Genomic DNA, 19,237 nt, shown 5'->3' on the forward strand with positions numbered 1-19,237 from the left:
TGCATAGGCCACAATCATTGCCAATGAAGTAAAAATTTATAGTTTTCCCTGTTCAGTAAAAATAACATTCAGCAGCATTAAAACATCATCCATCAACATTGTCCTGGGGCCCGGGGCCATCCCCGGCTCAGAAATTAAAAAGTATTCATTTTGCAGAGAAGTTGCAGCGCGCTGCTCCACTGAACTGATTTTTTCTCCTGCATAGCTGCTGAGAATGAAATTGGAGACGTGGGCGCTTTGCTTTTTTTTTTTTTTTCCTTTTTGCTCTGGTTGGTGGAAGAGGAGAGATGAACCCCGTCCCCCCGGAGACGGTGATCAGACGGCGCAGGCCATGATGGATGACAGTCAACATGGAGTTGCCAAATATGAACTTGGAATAAAATCAAAGCGGCGTCATTTTCTTTGAACGTAGTTTGTGTGATGAGATGTTTCACAGTTTAGTGCTGAGGAAACTAAATACTGACAACACACAGCGTCAGTGAAGCTAACACCGAGAGTCGTCAAACACAAGTGAACGCATCATGAAAACTGTAAAACTTTAACCTCTGATCACTGCTTAAATCAAAGCTGATTTCTGCATGTTTCATATTTTCCTGCTACATTAGCCAGCAGCTAACGCCTCTGTGAGCCGATGTGAGTCCACAGGAAGTCTGTTCTGCAGAGAAATGAGACTCCAGGTGGTCTCAGCCACAGGAACCTGGAGGGGTCCCCTGTGGTTCTGGTTTAGACCTGATGCTAAGCTAACACCCCAGATCCAACAACTGGGAGTCAAACTGTGGACCATGCACCAATCATTCGGCCTCCACACGCTCCTGTAATGTCATTACTTTTTCAGTGAGTAACTTCAGACTCGCCTCCTGCTCCGGCTGCGACACAGCCCTCTCTTTGTTTAACTACACGTCCTCGTTACCTCACTTCCTGTTTCTGAATGTTTCTTCATCCAGATCATGAACAGAATCTGAAAACACCTTAACAAGCTCAGGCTTCTCTCCTGAAGCTGCATCAGCTGCTCTGGTCTGTGGTGCACCTGAAGGCAGGTGAGGCTGTGGTGACGGAGGACTGACAGATCCTCTGATATGAACGGGCGGGTGGAGATTGATAGAGATCCTCTGCTTCATTCCCCAGCTGCTGTAATCTCACAGATGGCAGTATCATTCAGAAAGAGGCTGTGAGCTGGAGCCGGGCCACACGCCGTCTTAATACGAGTTTGATCATCTGTAACTGTGGCTGCCTGTCGCTGGGTTTGGGTTTTAAACACCGAAAAGTTAAATAAAAAATCTGGCAATCAGTCCTCGACGATGTTTCCTGCAGTTATTTAGAAAAAGAATTAAAGTTATCGATCATCGGAGGAAACAGGAGACAGTTACAGTGAATGATTAAACACAGAATGAGAAGGTGGTGAGGGAGGAAAGTCCTGAATCAGCTGATCACAGCTGATCGACCTTCCTGGTCCTAACCCTAACCCTCACCACACTTATCACCAATACACAGCCTCATCAGGAGTCTGTCATGGTTCAGGTTCATCCTCTGGAACTAAGAACCTGAGGAACGACTTCTTTTCCTCCGCCGTGAGAAATAGTCCCTCTGACAGGAAACAACAAAACCTTCAGCCAGAGTTTCAGGATGAAGCTTTGGTCTGTGTGGAGACTCAGGTGTGTTCACCTGGCCAGCTCTCACCCAGTGCATTCTGGGAAAGACTATTTCATGTTTCTGTGCTGCTCATTAAAGCTGAACTGACAGTTCAGTGTTTCCCTCTGTAACAAAGTAACAGATCAGTTAAGTCATTGATCCTGATCAGACCTGGATCCAGAGTTTCCTGTCAGGACGTCTACCTGCCCCCCCCCCCCCCCCCCCCGTGGAGGAGACGACGTTTAAACCTCGACATGTATTGTTCAACGTGACACGCTCAATTTATCATTAGTTGTGAGGGAAGAACGGATGAGTACACTTTCAATTTAGTTCCGCTGCTTTCTTCATTCATCACACCGCTCTCATCATCCATCACCCCCCCACACCCCCTCACCCCACCCCCACCCAAACACTCCCAGAACTTTAAACCAATTAAACTTCATGCTAAGATAATTTCATATTAATGAACCAAGACGTCTGTTTGATTATTCATTTGATGGAGTCGTATGGAGGAGGAGGGAGGAGGAGGAGGGAGGAGGAGGTGGAGGAGGGAGAGGAGCAGCAGGAAGTGGAGGAGGTGGAGGAGGAGGAGCAGGAAGTGGAGGAGGTGGAGGAGGAGGTTGGGGGGGCTGACAGGACGTGTGCAGGATTCCAGTGTTTCCTTTGTCTCTGTGGAGGTTTATGTTCTTGCTCCTTCTGTCTTCATACGAGCCGCTCTGAGAAATTGGAAAAGTTGCAGCGATAGATAGGAGGTGACCTGGAAACAAAAGCAATCAAGGTTGGAGGAGGATGTTGGGAGCAGTCGCTGCTGCTGGAGGAGGGGGTGTAGGGGGTGAGGGGGTGTAGGGGGTGGAGGGGGCCGCCATCAGCCTGAAATCCAGCCGCTCTGTCAATAAAAGAAGAAATAGCTTGTGAGGCACGAGGCCGAGGCCAAAGAGGAGTCTGCAATTTCACACCTTCATGTACCTGGATGCAGGACATTTTTCATGTAAGTCCTTCAGTCAGGGAAACAGCAGGGACGGTTCAGGACAGGGTGGAGACCATTCCTCTCATAACAAACAGACGGGGGGGGGGTCGGCACTCTGCTCCGCCCGCCAATCACTGCAACACAACATCATTATTCTCTAAACTAAATCAAACCAGAATTTAACCACAAATCAATCAGTTCTCCACTCAAACAAGTTCAGAGTCAATCAGAGGAAAAAATCAATCCTGACCAATTATAGCAGCTTTCATTAGAGGAGCTGGGCTCATACCCCCCCCCCCCCCCGCAGCTCTCTCACACACACACACACACACACACACACACACACACACACACACAGAGATACAGTTTCAAGTCTGTTTGTGATATTTCAGCTGAAATTCAGACATTAAATATGAAAGTTTAGACAGAACCTTTACCTGATTCTAACGTGTGTTTGATTCTGTGAATCATCTGCAAACTGAAGCAGTGAATCTGATCTGAGGACAGTGAGACGTTGTGATGAAGAGAAGCTCAGTGAGTCTGCTGCTGTGGTCAGTGCAGGTTTCAGGAATCCCTGTGTCTGTATCGATCCTCCGCTGCATCACATACATTACAGCAGCAGCACACAACAGATGGCAGAACAATGTCTTTAAAGGCATTACGCTGCAGCTAATGCTGGAGTCTTAGAAGGAGCCTCAGTCATTTACCCTCGTGAGTGGTCGGTTCCCAGCACAGCGAGATTTAAAATGATGTCCTGGGAGGACTACATTCACTGGGATTCAATTTGGAAATGTATTCATATTTACTTAGTGTACCTGCATTGCATTTGTATAGATCAGCCCAGGGTAAAAGTAAAATTGAGCAAATCGAATCAGCATATTGGGACATAGGGGGCGGTTGTATGGAGTCTACAGCCGGGGTCACTCCAATGCCTTTTATGATGTCCCTCTGAAATCTATCTGAATCACATTAAATTGGATATAAAGATGTGCAGACACATACATCACAGTAAATGGTGTGGTGCAGCATCGCTCGCCAACAATCCCACCTCAACAATCGGGTTATAGAATCGGCTTTAGATCCTATTAATAATTCACAATCTTGTTAGGGGAGAACAAACATTTCTGTTCAAGCAATTTGAGTTGTGGGATTGTTATTACAGGAGGAGGAGGAGGTGGAGGAGGAGGAGGAGGAGGAGGAGGAGGAGGCCTGGCTGCGAGGTGTAAGCCTGGCTGTGTGTGGAAGAATAACTCCATGCTATTTCACAGTCTCTGCTTTCTTTATTAAAGCACCGTCACAGTAAACATGTCTGTGCAGCCGCCGCCTCCTCTCTCCTCCACCTCCTCCACCAGGAGCAGGAGGAGGAGGAGGAGGAGGAGGAGGAGCAATAATCACATCATCATTTCACAAAACTTCCTGTAAAACTCTGAGCTCTGCCGACAGCTGCTGACGCTTATTGAAACTGTGTGAAAGACGCGACGTTTAAAAAGAGAAAGATTCCAGTGTGAGAGGAAGGTGAAGCTGCACGATAACAAACAGCACTCAGAGCTAAATCAGGAACTGATCATCTATCAATAATGATCAACCTGCCTCTGAAACATGAAACCTCTGCTGTGAGTCCAGGTTAAAACATCTGGACAGATGTGTTCAACACCGATTCATGAAATCAATGATTAATCAATGATCAGAACATTCGCTAATCAATGTGTTGATGTTGTAATAAATCCAGTTTGTTACTGATCTGGGTTCAGATTTTTAGCTGTTTAAAATAGAGACAAACACTGATCAGCTGGTTTAAGTCACTGCTGTGTTTAGATGTTGAATCATTAATGAAGGTTTAAACTGAGTAAAAACATCTTTCATGTCGTTCATTAAACACAGAGAACCTGACGGTCGTCATCCAAACCCAGTTTAACCACTTTAACCAGTTTGACTGTCAGAGAGTGAGAATCCTCAGATTTCTGTCTCTGATCGTTTCATGTTTTATTAATCATCTCTGACCCCTCAGCCTCACTCTGTGACCCCTGCTGGGTGTCTCCACCCACAGGTTGGAAAACTCTGCTTCAGCTCAAATCTCATGTTGGAAAATATGAAAAATATTTGGAGGAAAAAAATCTCATCTGAAAAACTGCAGCTGAGCCAAGGACTGTTTTTAATTCCTCTCTATTTCTGTTTGATATATTTTAGATTTCTATTTCTCTTCTACTGTTTTTCTTTCTTTCCTTTTCTAGATTTGTTCTTTAATATATTTTTAATCTTTGTTGTTAATGTGTGTTTGTTGTTATTTCATGTTGCGTTCAGTTTGATCAAACAGCAGGAAACACTGATTCTGTTCTTTATAAATATAAAAAATATTAGAATCCAAACATTTTGAATGAGGTTTGGTCTGAAGCTTCAGTCTCACATCAACATGATGTGTTCAGTGATTTACAGCTGAAGTGAATGGAGGGTCAGTTACAGTTACAGTTACAGTTACTCTCAGTATTTCCTGTTACTGACCTCACTGAACGACTGATCGGAGACGTTTCTCAAACTCAGTCTGCTGCTCAGATAAAAAAAGACAGTTAAAGACGTGAGAGGGAAGTTTTAGATGTTTTCTGATCAATCAATCAATCAATCAATCAGTGAATCACCTGCAGATTAATCAGGAATGAAAATAATCTGCTTCATGTTGTAAACTGATTCTTTTATCTTAATGTCTGTACGTTCTGACCCATCGAACGTGTGTGTGTGTGTGTGTGTGCAGGTAAAGACAGAAACAGCTTCAGTTCATTTGCTTTAAAAAATATTCTTACAAACATTTCAAACATCAGATTTGGTGACGGAGATAAAGCAGAGTAAAGTCTGGCTGATTGTCTCTCAGGCTGAGGATCAGCTGATGTGTTGTGCTGCGCTGCCTCCTGCTGGAACAAACACACTCCTACAGGAAACTCCAGGAAAACAACAAAGCTGATTCAGTTTCCAGAGGTTCAGAGTTAAAAAGGTGGACACAGTCTCAGTGATGGAACAGATTCAGCCTCCTGATCAGGAGGAATTGATCCAGATATTGATGATCAGAGTCACTGCTCCTCTGTGTTTCCACTACAGGAGTTTGAGGAGTTGGTGTCGTCGTGTCTGACGATGATGCTGCTGTACATCTTCTGCTGCTCCTCTTTAAACGAATCCTTCACTTTCCCTCTTTTCAGTCCTCCGTCCCTGCAGCAGACAAGACACAAACCCAGCTCAGAATGAAGAAGAGACTCTGACTGTGAAACAGTGAGGGGTTGTGAGGTGTTCCTCACCAGGCCAGGTCCAGCAGCCCTCCCTGCTCAGCGATGGCAGATTTCACTCTGTTGGCGAACTGAGCTGCGTCTTCACCGTCCTGAAACACAAACACACACTTTATCTCCTCTGCTCTCCCTGTGACGAGTGTGTGTCCTCACAGGTGGAGGTGCAGGTGTACCTGTATGGTCATGGGAGGGAGGTACCACACGTTGACCACTATGGCCCAGCTGGTCATCATCCTCAGCAGGTAACTGACCATGTTGTATTTGCTGCTGTTCCAGAAAGCGTCTCCGAAGCGAGGGTCGTACTGACACACACAGAAACAACAACTGAGTCTGTTCATGTTCACACACGTCTAAATATTCTCAGACTGCAGAGCTGCAACCTGTCACACATTCACATGTTCATATCTGTGGGTCAGACTGACAGAAACCACGCTGTGGTCATGTGACATGAGGTCACGTCTCTAACATCCTCCAGCAGCTGACGACAGCCCAAGAGGAAATGCTAAATGCTAAATGCTACGTCAGCATGATGAGACGGGCGGCTGTGGCTCAGGAGGCAGAGCGGGTCGTCCTCTGATCAGAGGGTCAGTGGTTCGATCCCCGGCTCCTCCAGTCCGCCTGCCCAAGTGTCCTTAGGCAAAATACTGAACCCCAGATTTTAATGTGTCGGACAAACGCTGTGTGAACAGGTGAATGTGACCTGTGTGCAGTACAGTGACCATGCTAACATGCTAACATGCTAACAGTATGTTCATGTACAGTGCAGTGATGATAGTGGTGACAGACTGACCTCTGACCTCTGAACTGAAATAAATCTGACTCTACTGATCCCTGGTCAGTTGATGATCCCTGATCATCTCAGCTCAGGATCAGACGTGGGAGAGAAACCCAGTAAGGAGCCGTTGAGTTGGACAGAGACGCCTCTGTGAGGACGTGTTGGTGTTTCTCACCTTGATAGCGACGGGGTAAATGGTTCCTCCGATCTCAAAGCTTCCCTTCTTAAACATCATGACTGAAGTGTTGTTGATGCAGGTTCCTGTTTCAGAGACAGAAGTTATCTGACCAGAAAACCACCACCACCACCACCATCATCATCATCATCATCACCATCATCAGCTTCACATGACGAGCTGCAGCTCACACACACACACTGACCTTCAGGAAATATCAGGATGGGCAGTTTGGTTTTTGCTGTGACGTGAGCTCTGAGTCTGCAGAGAGAGGAACAGTCAGTGATCAGTATTCTCTCTCACGTCCTCTGATTGGCTGACAGTGTTCTGACCTGGTCATCCTCAGGTGACCGACTGTAGCCCAGATGGTAAACACAGCTGAGGGAGACGTTCATCAGTCAGCTCTGAAACGAGCTGAACAGACCATTAAAGTCTGAACTGGCCTCAGTCTCTGGACTCTAATGTTCCTGTCCCTGTGGACTGGACTCTCTTCTGTCCTGTAGCTGTTAGCTTAGCCTCAAAATGACCACATGGTGTCGTGTTGTCCAGGTGGGTCCTGCAGGTGTGACTGTATCGTGTCTGAACACAGGTTTATACAGATCTGCTTTATGATCCAAACACATGTTCTGCTGAATGAGAACTTCCAGGACTCAGATGAGTGAACTCTGATCCTGATCCTCTCCCCTCTCTCCTCTCTCCTCCCTCTCTCCTCTCTCCTCCCTCTCTCCTCTCTCCTCTCTCCTCCCTCTCTCTCTCCTCCCTCTCTCCTCTCTCCTCTCTCCTCTCTCCTCCCTCTCTCCCCTCTCTCCTCCCTCACTCTCTCCCCTCTCTCCTCTCTCCTCCCTCTCTCCTCTCTCCTCCCTCTCTCTCTCCTCCCTCTCTCCTCTCTCCTCCCTCTCTCTCTCTCCTCCCTCTCTCCTCTCTCCTCTCTCCTCTCTCTCCTCTCTCCTCCCTCTCTCCTCTCTCCTCTCTCCTCTCTCCTCCCTCACTCTCCCTCCTCTCTCCTCTTTCATGTTTAATCCTTTCACCTGCAGTGTTGGGATCAGCCTCGTTACTCTCTGTGCTGCAGGTTGAAACCCTCTCACCTGCTGGTCACCGTGTGCCGGTCCTTCATCTCCGACCTCTCGAACCAGACGTGAGGACAGGACCTCACCATCGACCTCTGAATGACTCCCATCAGCCCTCCGTGAATCTGACCCACCTGAGGACGACAGGGAGCACAGAGCGGTGACATCACAGGTGACACACCTGACGTGCGGCGGAGCTGATGACACTCACCATGGCGTAGCAGCCGTCATTGGCCAGAATCACAACATCGATGGGTGTGGTGTGGTTAGCGACACAGATTCCTCCTTTCTGAGGTTTGTTCTCTCTGTAGAGACGAGACGAGGACACGTGTACAGGTACAAGTACACACATATAATCAGATAAATATACTTCAATTTGAAAGTAGAAGTACTTGATTGTGCAGTAACTGTCTCCTGTTCCCTCCACAAAAAGCCAGGTCATTGTGTTTTGGATTATTCCAGAAAATAAACCTGACCAATGGTCATGACAGAAAGACTTTAATTCCAGCTCCTCAGACTGCAGGATTTTCTGGTTGTCTGTAATAATAAACTACATGTCCAGAGTCTCAAGACAAAAATTCAGGTTTAATGTTAGTGTGTTGACTGTTTTTATAAAATCTAACCTGAACAGAAACTGGTGACTCCACCTGTCAGAGCAGTGTGGAGCAGAAACACTACAGAATACAGAGTGTAATAAAAGCATAAACTGGAACGAGTAAATGTACTTGGTTATTTCCTAATGTGTGAAATCTAATAAAGGAAGAGGAGCAGAGTGAGACTGACTTGTTGTGGTAGTGGATGGTGGCTGACAGTCCTCTGGCACAGATCCTGTAGCAGGTCAGATGGACCAGTTCACTCAGCCAGTTCTTCACACTGAGACACAGTGAATATAAAACCCCATAAACACACCACACTGAGGCTTCAACAGCTTTAAAGTGAGTGTGACAGTGCTGCTCTACCTGCTCTCAGGCAGAAATCCAACCAGAGTCGTTCCGATCACGAGCCACGAGAGGCCGATGATGGCCAGAGTGATCCTGCAGGAACACGGAGGAAAGACCTGATGTTATCTACACTGAAGAACTCCGAGAGTCTGACCACATTAGATTCCTTTTTATTAAAGAGGAAGATCCTTTTAGTTTAACCAGAAACATCTCTATATATCTCTACCAGACTCCATTGACAAAAACAGGGATTTAACAGAGCAGAACATTAGTTAGCTGTTAGTTAGTTAGCTGTTAGTGTTACTGTGTGACTTTCAGTGATGTTGCTAATTGTCATTTAGCTAACGTTTTAGCTAAATACCAGTTAGCAAACTTATTAGCTCATACCGTTTCTTCTACACTGGTAAATAAACTGTTGTTAATGCTAACGTTAGCTATGTAGCGATAGCAAAACTTAGACAATCTTAGATCAATTAGAGTTGATAGTACAAAGCTGTGAACTATGACTTGTTAGCAACTGAGCTAACAAGTTTGCTAACTGTTATTTAGCTAAATTACAGTTAGCACGCTCGAGCTAATTATCAGTTAGCGAGCTGGAGCAGCTGTAGTGTGGTACTTTTATCTGTGTAAAGTATCTGATTACTTCCTCCTCCACTGAAAGTCACACAGTAACACAGACACACTAACAGATGGAGGCAGTGGTATTCCAGCAGCTCCTGTTAAATCCCTGTTTTTGTCAATGGAGTCTGGTAGAGATTTAGTGTTTTTTGATTGGAGTTGGACTTTAATCTTTGAGCCTGTGCTACTGGTAGGATGAACCAGGTGTCTCTGGGTGTCTCGGCAGGTACAGTGGATCATCCATTAATCACATAGTTGATGGTTCGATTCCCAACTCGTCCTCTCCTCATGTGTAAGTGTCTCTGGGCGACACACTGAACCTCATATTTCTTTACAGGTTTGGATAAAAGCCATGTGCTCGTTTCCCCTCAGACTGACCTGAGCGGGAACAGGACGCAGTATCGTACGAAGACGCCGAGGCCCCAGATGACGGTGAGGCGGAGGCTGATGTAGCGGAAGTTCTGGTTGGTGCGTGTGAGGAGGTTCCAGGAGGCCAGCTCCTCGGAGGAGAAGCGCTGGGTCACCTGGTCGTCCACGATGCTCTCCACACCTTTCTTGTAGAAGTAGAAGACGTCGCTCAGAGCGAACTCTCCTCCGGCCAGAGACCGAGAGCTCCGCAGCTGCTCCATCTCCTCCTCCATCGAGCCGCCCGCTCGCTCAATGATCCCTGCACGACGACCACAACACACACAGGTGACAACGAAGCCCTGGTCAGTTTATGCTGCTGTAGTTCAGAGGCACTGCTCTTATGTTGTTTGGGATGTGGTGGAACCTGCAGCTTCAGGTGAGGTGTGTAACTCAGTCTGCTCTGTATTAACTGTGTGTGTGTGTGTTGGTGTGAGCTCTTACTGACAGTGTGTATCCAGCTGTGTGTGCACAGCTCTGTAACTTCATAACACTCAGATTGTGTAACGTCAGACATGTGACTCATTAACTAAATCAAGAAGTGTCTGTGCAGCTCAGACAGGAGAATTAAAACAAGCTGCAGCAGCAGTGAGAGGGTGATGTTCATTATTCATTCATTCATGGAGTGAGTGAGTGAAACCTGCAGCTCCAGCTCTAAAGCTTGAAATGAGATTAGACGGAGCAGCAGCAGAGGAACAGAGCGTGTTATGTTGAAGCAGAAACAGTGAGAGGATCACGAGGACGCTGACCTCTCAGAAATATTTAACCCTTCATCGACAGCAGCAGCTGTTCTGTCTGTTTCACTCTGAACTCCACTTTTGACCAAACTTATGTAATCTGCTGTTGCATCATCACCCTGAGACGAGCCATGTGTTTTTCACGCTGCTCGGCGCCCCAACACCAGACACTGCGGCCGACCAATGGAGAGCCCACACACACGCTCGGCGTCACATGATCTGTGTGTGCAGCTGAACCAAATCCTTCATACGGCAGGACGCCGTGTCCTGACCAACAGGAACTACAGCTGCTGCTGTACCTCCTCCTCCTCCTCCTCCTCCTCCTCAACCACCTCCACCTCCACCTCCTCCTCCTCCTCCACCTCCTCCACCTCCTCCACCTCCACCTCCTCCACCTCCTCCTCCTCAACCACCTCCACCTCCACCTCCTCCTCCTCCTCCACCTCCTCCACCTCCTCCACCTCCACCTCCACCTCCTCCTCCACCTCCTCCTCCTCCTCCTCCTCAACCACCTCCTCCACCTCCACCTCCTCCATCTCCTCCTCCTCCTCCATCTCCTCTCCCTCCACCTCCTCCTTGCCTCATGTCAGTCACAACACTTCACCTCAGACTCTCATGTTTAAATCTCAAACAGCTTCAGACTGTGGACTAATGATTATTTTCATTAGTGAGACATTCTGTCAGTTAATGAATCTGCAGATTAATAGATGATGAAAAGAATCACCAGATGTTCTCTTTACAAACTGAGGTAACGTCACTGGGATCAGTTTATCCAGAGGAACTGTGTCTTCACTGAAATGTTTTAATGTGATGTTAATGTGAAGATTTTATCTGGACTCTGGGGTTTTTCTGGTTTTCAGGTTTCAGGACAAACTAACAGGCTGTTAGATCTGCCAGTTGTTTTCTAAATCATTTCTGAACTATTCTCAGAGACGTTTGTGAAGCTGGAAACAGGAAGTATTTAGTGACCTGATGATTAAAGTGGCTGCTGATTATTTTCCTGCTGTCTGACTGACTGACTGTCTGACTGTCTGTCTGACTGACTGACTGACTGACTGACTGTCTGACTGACTGACTGACTGTTTGACTGACTGGACTGACTGACTGACTGACTGACTGACTGTCTGACTGACTGACTGTTTGACTGACTGTCTGACTGACTGTCTGACTGACTGACTGACTGACTGACTGACTGACTGACTGACTGGAGGAGTTACTGTTTCTCTGCTGAATGTTCAGAGGTTTGTTCTCTGGACAGAACTACAGTTAACTGTTACAGACTTCTCCTGACTTTTAAAATGATTGTTCTCTGAGTGTTTCCAGGTGTTTCCAGGTGTTTCCAGGTGAGTATGACTACATATGTGAAAACAGTGAATCTGAGTGATACAGGCTCCAGGATACACTAACACCTGATACCTTAACACAGCCCCGCTGTCAGAGACCCAGGTGCACTGTGGGTAATGTAGGCGGCAGGTGTTTGCACTAATTGATTCTTACTGACTGTTACTGTGTGAAGTCCTGTTTGTGTCTAAGGCTTCGTCCTGCTGCTCATTCTTTATATGATTCCAGGTGACACACAGGTAACAGGCTCACACTGTTCAGTGACTCACCGTTGGGCAGAGGGACAGGAACACTGGGCTGCTGCTGCCGTCCTCTCTGGATCCGTAACGTGGCCCACTACAAAGACAGTTATTTTCAGATGACCTCTGACCTGACGCCTGCTGCAGCACATTTCATAACTGTACACACAGATTAAGTAAAGAAGCAGTGAAGAGGGCAGCGAGTTCTCCTGAGGACAAACTGAGGACAGAGGTTACCTCCAGGATTCTGACCAGGATCTGGATGTAGACCCCGGTGACGCCCAGGGAGAGGCCGAACATGGCGGGCAGCATGATGAAGAACACCACCACAAACATCCACACCTGGAACACACCTGCAGCCACGCACCACAGGTCGTCCATCACTGACACCTGAGACAGCCTCTGCTCTGCAGCTCTGAGGTCACGGCATCATCTGCAACACAGAACCAGGACCAGGACCAGGACCAGAGTCAGTCTGAGGTCGACGTCAGTTTGTTGGTCCAAACTGAAACATCTAAACGAGTGGATGAACTGTGCAAACACTCCTCATCTCTAAACTCTGATGAAACACTTCTCCTCTAGCGCCACCATCAGGTCACATCTTAATGTGTCCAACACCTGGAGAACACCTGACATCCTCCCTCAGCTGGAGACGATCGACAGGGAATTAAATTATAATATTTCTGTATAACTGATTAATCATCTCCTCCAGTGCAGGACTCACAGTTTCTCTGTTTTCTATCACTGTAAACTGAAAAAGTAAAAACGGGCACAAACGATTCATCGTTTTATTTACAGCAGCGTAAAGTTTCCCTCAGCTCAGACTGACTTTATGTTTTATTATATTTATATATAATATCTTCAGTTTCATGAGAAGCTGCAGCTAAACTTCAGAAATAACAAAACAGCTCATCTGAATTCACTGATTCATCTTTACAGTTTTTATTTGTTTATAAGTTACTTACCCAGAAGTTTTAAAGTAACGGTATTTAAGTAGTGAAGTATCTGTCTTCAGCAGCTACAACATTAAAACGCTGCTTACATGTTAACGGGTCAATAATAACGATAATACAGTGGTTAGATATGATGTAATATAACGGAAGGAGCCATTGAGTACTTTCCTAAGTGAAGGATGTGAGGACTTCTCCTTCCTCTGAACTTTAGTGAAGTAGTTGAGTAAATGTACCGAGGACAGAGAGTTACCGTTAGACGAAGTCAGTTCTGTTTAAAACCGATGAACAGTCACTGAAACAACACAAACACATGTATGAGAGAAGTTTATATAATAATATATTTATATAAAAATACCTGGAGGTCGTTGAGATGGTTGCAGTTGTGTGAAACGTCCTGTTAGACAAAGAGAGTGTCTTGTTTTCTCAGTGTAAAGCCGAGTCAGACTGTGGGCTGGTTAAAACCTAAACCACGCCCCTGCCGCGGCTTCCTCCTGACGAACTGCGCAGGAAAAACCGCAGAGTTTTACTGCGCTAATGTTGCGCATCAGTAACGCTTCACATGAGCGAGCTTTGTATCAACAAGCAGCATGGCGGAGCCGACCGTCCGGATGTCTGGGATTGTTTTAGCCTCTTTAATGTTTCAGCATCTTAACAGTGATTCAGACGTGGTGAGAAACAGATTTAAAGCTGATTAAAGTCGATGTTTTTTCAATGGAACTTCCTGCGCGGCTAGCTAACATGTTTGGTGTTGAGGAGGAAAGCTAGCAAACAAGTGTCCCAGTGTTACTAAACTTTTAAGTTGACTAGTTGTTGCTTATTAGTTAAATTGTTTAAATTTAAGCCTGTAGTTCTGAGCAGTGGAGAAATGTTTGTCGTTTAAGTGAAGCTAAAACTCCCGCCATAATGTTTTTACAACTTTTTAGCCAAGCTAAACGTTGACAGTTCAGAGACGCCAGACTCCGTTTAAAAATCCCCTAATTTACAGTTCCACTGATTATGGACATGTATGCTCATATTTTGAATCAAAATATTTTATAATAATGCGGGTCTGCTGGTAAATTCGGCATATATATAATCCAACAAACGATTAGTATATGAGTTAAATATCAATCTAAAGAAGTGGCGCCCAGTTACCGCCCACTACTGTGCTGTGGTAAAACTACACCAGAACTGAAATGTAGTACACAGGGGCTGTAGTCAGGGATTTTAGAGATATTAAGATCATTAAGAACCAACTACCGCTATTATCTGTTTGTACTTTAAGTCAAGTACATTTACTCAAGTGCTGTATTTAAGTACAATTTTTAGATACTTCTACTTCACTACATTTAAGAGGGAAATATTGTACTTTTGACTTTGGTATATTTATTTATTTATGAGAGCTGCAGTGATTAGTCAGTTCATTGATGAGTGATTGACAGAAACAGAATCATCTGTGGTGAGTTGAATAAAGTTTTAATCTGTGTCACAGGAAGGTCTGATCCTGGGAGAGAGTAAGTTTGAGGAGCAGGTCACCATCAGTGACTCTCAGGCCGATCACATTCACATCGAGGAAGTTTACAGTGAGTCTGGTCACATGATCCTCTAACTCTTAAACTACATGAAGCTGATAAGACCTGCTGAGTTTGAAGGACCTTTACTAAGTGCTTTTACTCCAGTGAAGTATCTGAACACTTCTCTGACTGTTGTGTAATAAACCTTTTATTTCTTCCTCAGATATCCAGAAGCACATCGCCTGCCACAAACTGAACAGGTGAGAACTCTCAGGTGTTTTGTGCGTCGCAGCAGGAATCACTGGGTTGTTTTAATGTTTTAGTTTCTGTGTTTGAAGCTTTTACAACAGTGTAGGAGAGGTGGACGTGGAGGCAGTACAGAAAATCCTGGCAGACAATAAACAGGTAAAAAAAACTGAACCAAACATTAAAGGAGAACTGAGGTATTCTTAAAGCTGGGCCTTAGATTCCATGATGTGTCTGTAGGAGAGTGTGATTGGCTGGTACCGGCAGCGGAGGAACACGGATCAACAGATGACGTTCAGGGAAAAGATCGTCCACGAGAACCTGAAGTCGTCTCTGTCCAACCCTCACATGATCTTTGTGCTGCTGACGCCGAGCAAGCTGACGTCTCCGGGGTCGACCCACAGGATGGAGTACGCCGCCTTCATCTCACGCAGCAGGTGAAGATTAGACACTAACTCTAAACTCTAACCAACCAAGTCTATTCAGCTCCCCGTTAAAGCATTAATAATGATAATCCAATAAGGTCATGTATATTACTCTGGAATAGACTGTTCTTCATAAAGAGCTCATTTAATCAGCTGATTAATTAATTATTATTTCTTCAATTTTAATTAATCACGGAAATAATTAATAATTAATTTTCTGTTTTATCTCTTAGATGTCAAAAAAAAAAAAAAAAAACACCTGTCAAATCCTCTCAGGTCACAGACTGATGTCTGGGTTTTTTGCTTATTTTATCCACTAAACAACAAAAACTTTGGCCTGCTCCTGCTTCCTTTCCTTTCATCAAAGATGGGAGTGTTTCCTCCACCTCTCCGTTAACGTCTGTTCATGAACTCTGCTCCTCTGATGCTGATGAGACGTTGTGTTTCTGTCTGTGTGAAGGCAGTTCATGAACGTCCCTGTGCTGGTCAGTAACCTGGGTTTACTGGAGCAGCTGGCGTACTGGAAGGTGTCTGCTCCCTGCTCAGCTGTGGGTTATAACCTCACCATGAAGAAACACGGGTACGACTCTGCACACGCTCACAGCTTCATGTCTGAGCCTCTGCTCCTCTCACTCTGAGTTTCACCTCCGGTTCTTTCAGGTCCAAGTTCTTCTCGTCCAACGGGCTCCTGAGAGAAGTCAACGAGGTGAATAAGATGAACGATTCTCTGCAGTCGGAGCTGCAGGTGAGGAGCAGCTGCTGTCCTGCTGGCGTCTTGTCTGAACCTCCTGCTGCTTGTTGTTCTCACATGTTGTTGTTGTGTTGGACAGAAAGCGTGCAGAGACGTGGAGGAGAGCGAGCGTCTGGTAGAAACTCTGCAGGCTGATGTTTCAGCTCTGAGGAGGAGAGTCAGAGAGAAGCAGCAGAGCAGAGCAGGAAAAGGTACGCTGGGTTTTTATCAGCAGGTCATTTTATCAATCAACCAATCAGTGAATCAGTGAATAGTCTGAGCACTGTTTGGTTTCTGGGCTGTGAATCTAACATCTGCAGCAGGGGCTTGACAACAAACCTTTGTCCCTCAGGAGGTTAATACGACACCTGAAACAATCTGTGTTTCCTGTCTGAGCAGAACCAGTGGAGGATCCTCCTGAACAGAAGAACCTGCTGCTCCACGAGGCCGTCAGAGCTCTGTTCGCCTGCTCTCCTCTCTTCACCTCTCAGACTTTAACCCTCCAGGCGTTTCCCGTTCCCGACGTCTGCTGCGACTCAGAGCAGCAGGACCAGGACGTCTCCTTGTCGGACACGACGGCGAAGGATCAGGAGCCTGTGTCGCCGCTGAACCCCGGCAGAACGAACTGTAGGAAGAGGCTGAGGGAGCTGTCGGTGGGGAGGGAGAGGAAACGCAGGAAAAGCAAATCCTGACCGGGATAAAAACTGTTGAAATAATAAGTTATGTTTGTGTTCATGAGTCAGACTCCATCTTGTTTTTAATCAGTCCGTCTCATTATTCTGACGTCGCTAACCTCAGTTTGATGGTTGGTGCTGAAAACCACAGAGTGGCCCTGTAAAGTTCCTGATGTGTTTTGTTGTTTATAAAGTTTATGATAAAGTTTGTTGTGACTGTCACTGACTTACAGGCTGGTGTTCACTGTAAGAATATACTACAGCTGCTTTAACAGTCGTCAAGTTAATAACAGCAGAAACTGGAGGTTGTGGTTTTATTCAAAAAGACATTTTGAATAGTGAATCCCTGTAAACTCCCAGGTATTATCTGAGGAACCAGAAACATTTCTATATCTGGCAGTGGTATTCCAGCTGCTCCTGTGCTCTGAGCTAAAATCCCTGTTTTTATCAATGGAGTCTGGTAGCAGTGACCAGGTTCACTGCTCTCAGAGTTCTAAATATCAGAGTTCTCCTTCAAATGTCTTTTAACTGTTCATATTTAAACTGGTTTGAACATCAGTTAAATCTTTTCAGTTATTTTTGAGGGAAAATAATGAAGAAATCTCAAATATTCGTTGCGATGCAAAGATACTTCTCTGTTTCCTGACAGTAAACTGAGTCTTTAAAGACGTCACCTCGGACTCACATTCACAGTCTGAGGTTCTAAGGTTGTTTATCTGTTCTTCCTCTGTGATGTGAAGTCAGCAGATTTACTCTCATGTTGGCTGATGATTCTCTCCAGCTCCAAAATAATCTGGATTCTTCAGTTCAGTGAAAAACAGTGTCATGTTTCTGATACACACTGAAAACAGAAGTGTTTGTCTGAAACATCAACACAGACAGAGAGCAGACACTGGGCTCAGAGCTGACAGACTTTAATAAACACACGATGAAACACTGATCCACTAAGCCATCTGTCTGATGCTGCAGATGTTGGGGTCCTTCATGAACTGGGGGTGTTTGTGAGTCACCGACATGAAACCTGAGAGAGAGAGACGTGCAGAGTGAGGTGAGGCTTCAGGTGTTACTCTAACAGCTTCACTGTACAGCCACATATTTACCCATAGCGTGAGCTTTCTTTATGGCCTTGGAGATTTCCTTCTGTTTTCTCCCACACAGACCTGAGAAACAAAGACACGACATGAAGCTCAGCTCTGAGGATTCTCTGAGTTCAGTTTGAGTCCAGGACGCTCACCTGTGATGTGTCGGCCGTAGATCCGGCCTGTGTGAGGAGAGATGAACTGGGACAGCAGCTGTAACACACACAGGTAAACATGACGTCAGTGATCGTGTCTGCTTCAGGTGAGTGCTGCGTTCAGGGACAGCTGATCTCTGATCAGTTACACAAACATTAATGGATTTCCCTGTGAAAAGGCACTGATGTACAGAATACTACCAGCATGTACTTCTACTGCATGTACAGCTGTAAAGTACTCAGATCAGAAGACACGTGAGGCTCATGGTTATTTAATTATGGATTCATTTCATCATTATTTGTTTCATAGTTTTGTCCACAGAATGTGGTTAGAGTTAGAAACATTCCTCATGGTTTAAGATGTATTCAAACTGCTGTCTCAGACAGATGCTGACGTCAGGTGCAGAGCCTCAGGTAACTCACTCACCTGTATATTTTTGAAATCCACCCTCACGTTGCAGAGGACACATCCTTTCTGTGGCTCTTTGTACGGATTCTCCATTTTTACGAGCTAAGACATGAAGATCATCCCGTTATTAAACCAGCCTGTTATTATTACTGTACTATAGTGTAATATGTTACTACACATTACATTACCCACCATGTCATCTTTCTGTTGGACTACCTGTGAAGTTAAACTCCTCAAACCTGCAGAGATAAAGTTTATTTTCAGAACGTTTTCATTTTCACGCTGGCTAACGTTAGCATTAGCATCTGCTGTCACTGAAGGAATAACATTCAGAACAAACAGCGACAGTTTTATTTTAGAAGCTGATAAAGTCTCGGACACCTTCACACAGGTGGTAACTATTCATTACAACTAACAATCAAATCTTACTTGTGTTTCCATGTTGAGATAAAACAGGGTTTAGCCGCTGCAACAACCGCAGAGACAGCATTTTGACCTGACACAGGACAGGAAGCTGTCCGCCACCTTAAACAGTCCGTGCGATGTCACGGAGTTTTTTAGTTCCCACCACCTCTAACGGTTTTTTGTTTTGATTTGTTTGGTCAGTTTTTCCTAAACTGTGTCGCAACAATTAAAAACAGACATTTTACAAACAAACAAACAATCGCTTTACACGCTGCTGAGTTTCTTCATAGTATTTAAAGGACTAAAAAACAAAGAGCAAAGAAACAACTCCAAAACAAACGTTCTGTTGTTTCACCATGAAGTCCGCTGAAACAATAATTTATATTGAAATTAATAAAAGTGGCTTTGAATGGAGGAAAGATTACTCTTGAATTATACCTTAATCTGCAACAAATAAATAAAAATAAACAACACGATTTTATTCGTTTATTTTTATTCCCCTGTT

At 45.2% G+C, this 19,237-nt stretch overlaps 3 protein-coding genes across 3 annotated transcripts; 1 reads left to right on the forward strand and 2 right to left on the reverse strand.

Moving 5' to 3' along the window:
- Positions 1–5,359: 5,359 nt before the first annotated feature.
- Positions 5,360–13,600, reverse strand: gpat3 (glycerol-3-phosphate acyltransferase 3). The gene is made up of 13 exons (XM_018689745.2): positions 13,472–13,600; positions 12,401–12,596; positions 12,194–12,260; positions 9,820–10,108; positions 8,842–8,916; positions 8,666–8,755; positions 8,094–8,187; positions 7,901–8,016; positions 7,021–7,076; positions 6,816–6,901; positions 6,039–6,167; positions 5,878–5,957; positions 5,360–5,791 (listed from the first exon to the last, which is right to left on the reverse strand). Exons 2-13 carry the CDS (start codon positions 12,542–12,544, stop codon positions 5,656–5,658), a joined length of 1,362 nt encoding a protein of 453 aa, XP_018545261.1. The 5' UTR covers positions 12,545–12,596; positions 13,472–13,600; the 3' UTR covers positions 5,360–5,655.
- Positions 13,601–13,611: 11 nt separating this feature from the next.
- On the forward strand, positions 13,612–17,296 carry abraxas1 (abraxas 1, BRCA1 A complex subunit). The gene is made up of 9 exons (XM_018689747.2): positions 13,612–13,784; positions 14,588–14,678; positions 14,833–14,869; positions 14,948–15,014; positions 15,096–15,292; positions 15,741–15,860; positions 15,941–16,025; positions 16,111–16,222; positions 16,410–17,296. Exons 1-9 carry the CDS (start codon positions 13,704–13,706, stop codon positions 16,700–16,702), a joined length of 1,083 nt encoding a protein of 360 aa, XP_018545263.1. The 5' UTR covers positions 13,612–13,703; the 3' UTR covers positions 16,703–17,296.
- A 286-nt stretch (positions 17,297–17,582) lies between these two features.
- On the reverse strand, positions 17,583–18,917 carry mrps18c (mitochondrial ribosomal protein S18C). Its single transcript, XM_018689749.2, has 6 exons — positions 18,757–18,917; positions 18,520–18,566; positions 18,346–18,429; positions 17,919–17,976; positions 17,785–17,844; positions 17,583–17,705 (listed from the first exon to the last, which is right to left on the reverse strand). The coding sequence occupies exons 1-6, from the start codon at positions 18,815–18,817 to the stop codon at positions 17,629–17,631; spliced, it is 387 nt and encodes a 128-aa protein (XP_018545265.1). The 5' UTR covers positions 18,818–18,917; the 3' UTR covers positions 17,583–17,628.
- Between the last annotated feature and the right edge of the window lie 320 nt (positions 18,918–19,237).

This window comes from Lates calcarifer, linkage group LG9, assembly GCF_001640805.2.
Source record: "Lates calcarifer isolate ASB-BC8 linkage group LG9, TLL_Latcal_v3, whole genome shotgun sequence".
Lineage (NCBI taxonomy): Eukaryota > Metazoa > Chordata > Actinopteri > Centropomidae > Lates > Lates calcarifer.

Coding starts and splice junctions, on each gene's coding strand:
- mrps18c (XM_018689749.2), bottom strand. CDS start 18,817: ATGCTGTCTCTGCGGTTGTTGCAGCGGCTAAACCCTGTTTTATCTCAA. Junction 17,977..18,345: donor TGGATTTCAAAAATATACAG/GTGAGTGAGTTA, acceptor TGTGTGTTACAG/CTGCTGTCCCAGTTCATCTC. Junction 17,845..17,918: donor CTACGGCCGACACATCACAG/GTGAGCGTCCTG, acceptor TTTGTTTCTCAG/GTCTGTGTGGGAGAAAACAG.
- abraxas1 (XM_018689747.2), top strand. CDS start 13,704: ATGGCGGAGCCGACCGTCCGGATGTCTGGGATTGTTTTAGCCTCTTTA. Junction 15,015..15,095: donor TCCTGGCAGACAATAAACAG/GTAAAAAAAACT, acceptor ATGTGTCTGTAG/GAGAGTGTGATTGGCTGGTA. Junction 16,223..16,409: donor GCAGAGCAGAGCAGGAAAAG/GTACGCTGGGTT, acceptor CTGTCTGAGCAG/AACCAGTGGAGGATCCTCCT.
- gpat3 (XM_018689745.2), bottom strand. CDS start 12,544: ATGGACGACCTGTGGTGCGTGGCTGCAGGTGTGTTCCAGGTGTGGATG. Junction 8,756..8,841: donor GGATTTCTGCCTGAGAGCAG/GTAGAGCAGCAC, acceptor ACTGTGTCTCAG/TGTGAAGAACTGGCTGAGTG. Junction 7,077..7,900: donor CGGCACACGGTGACCAGCAG/GTGAGAGGGTTT, acceptor CTCTCTCTGCAG/ACTCAGAGCTCACGTCACAG.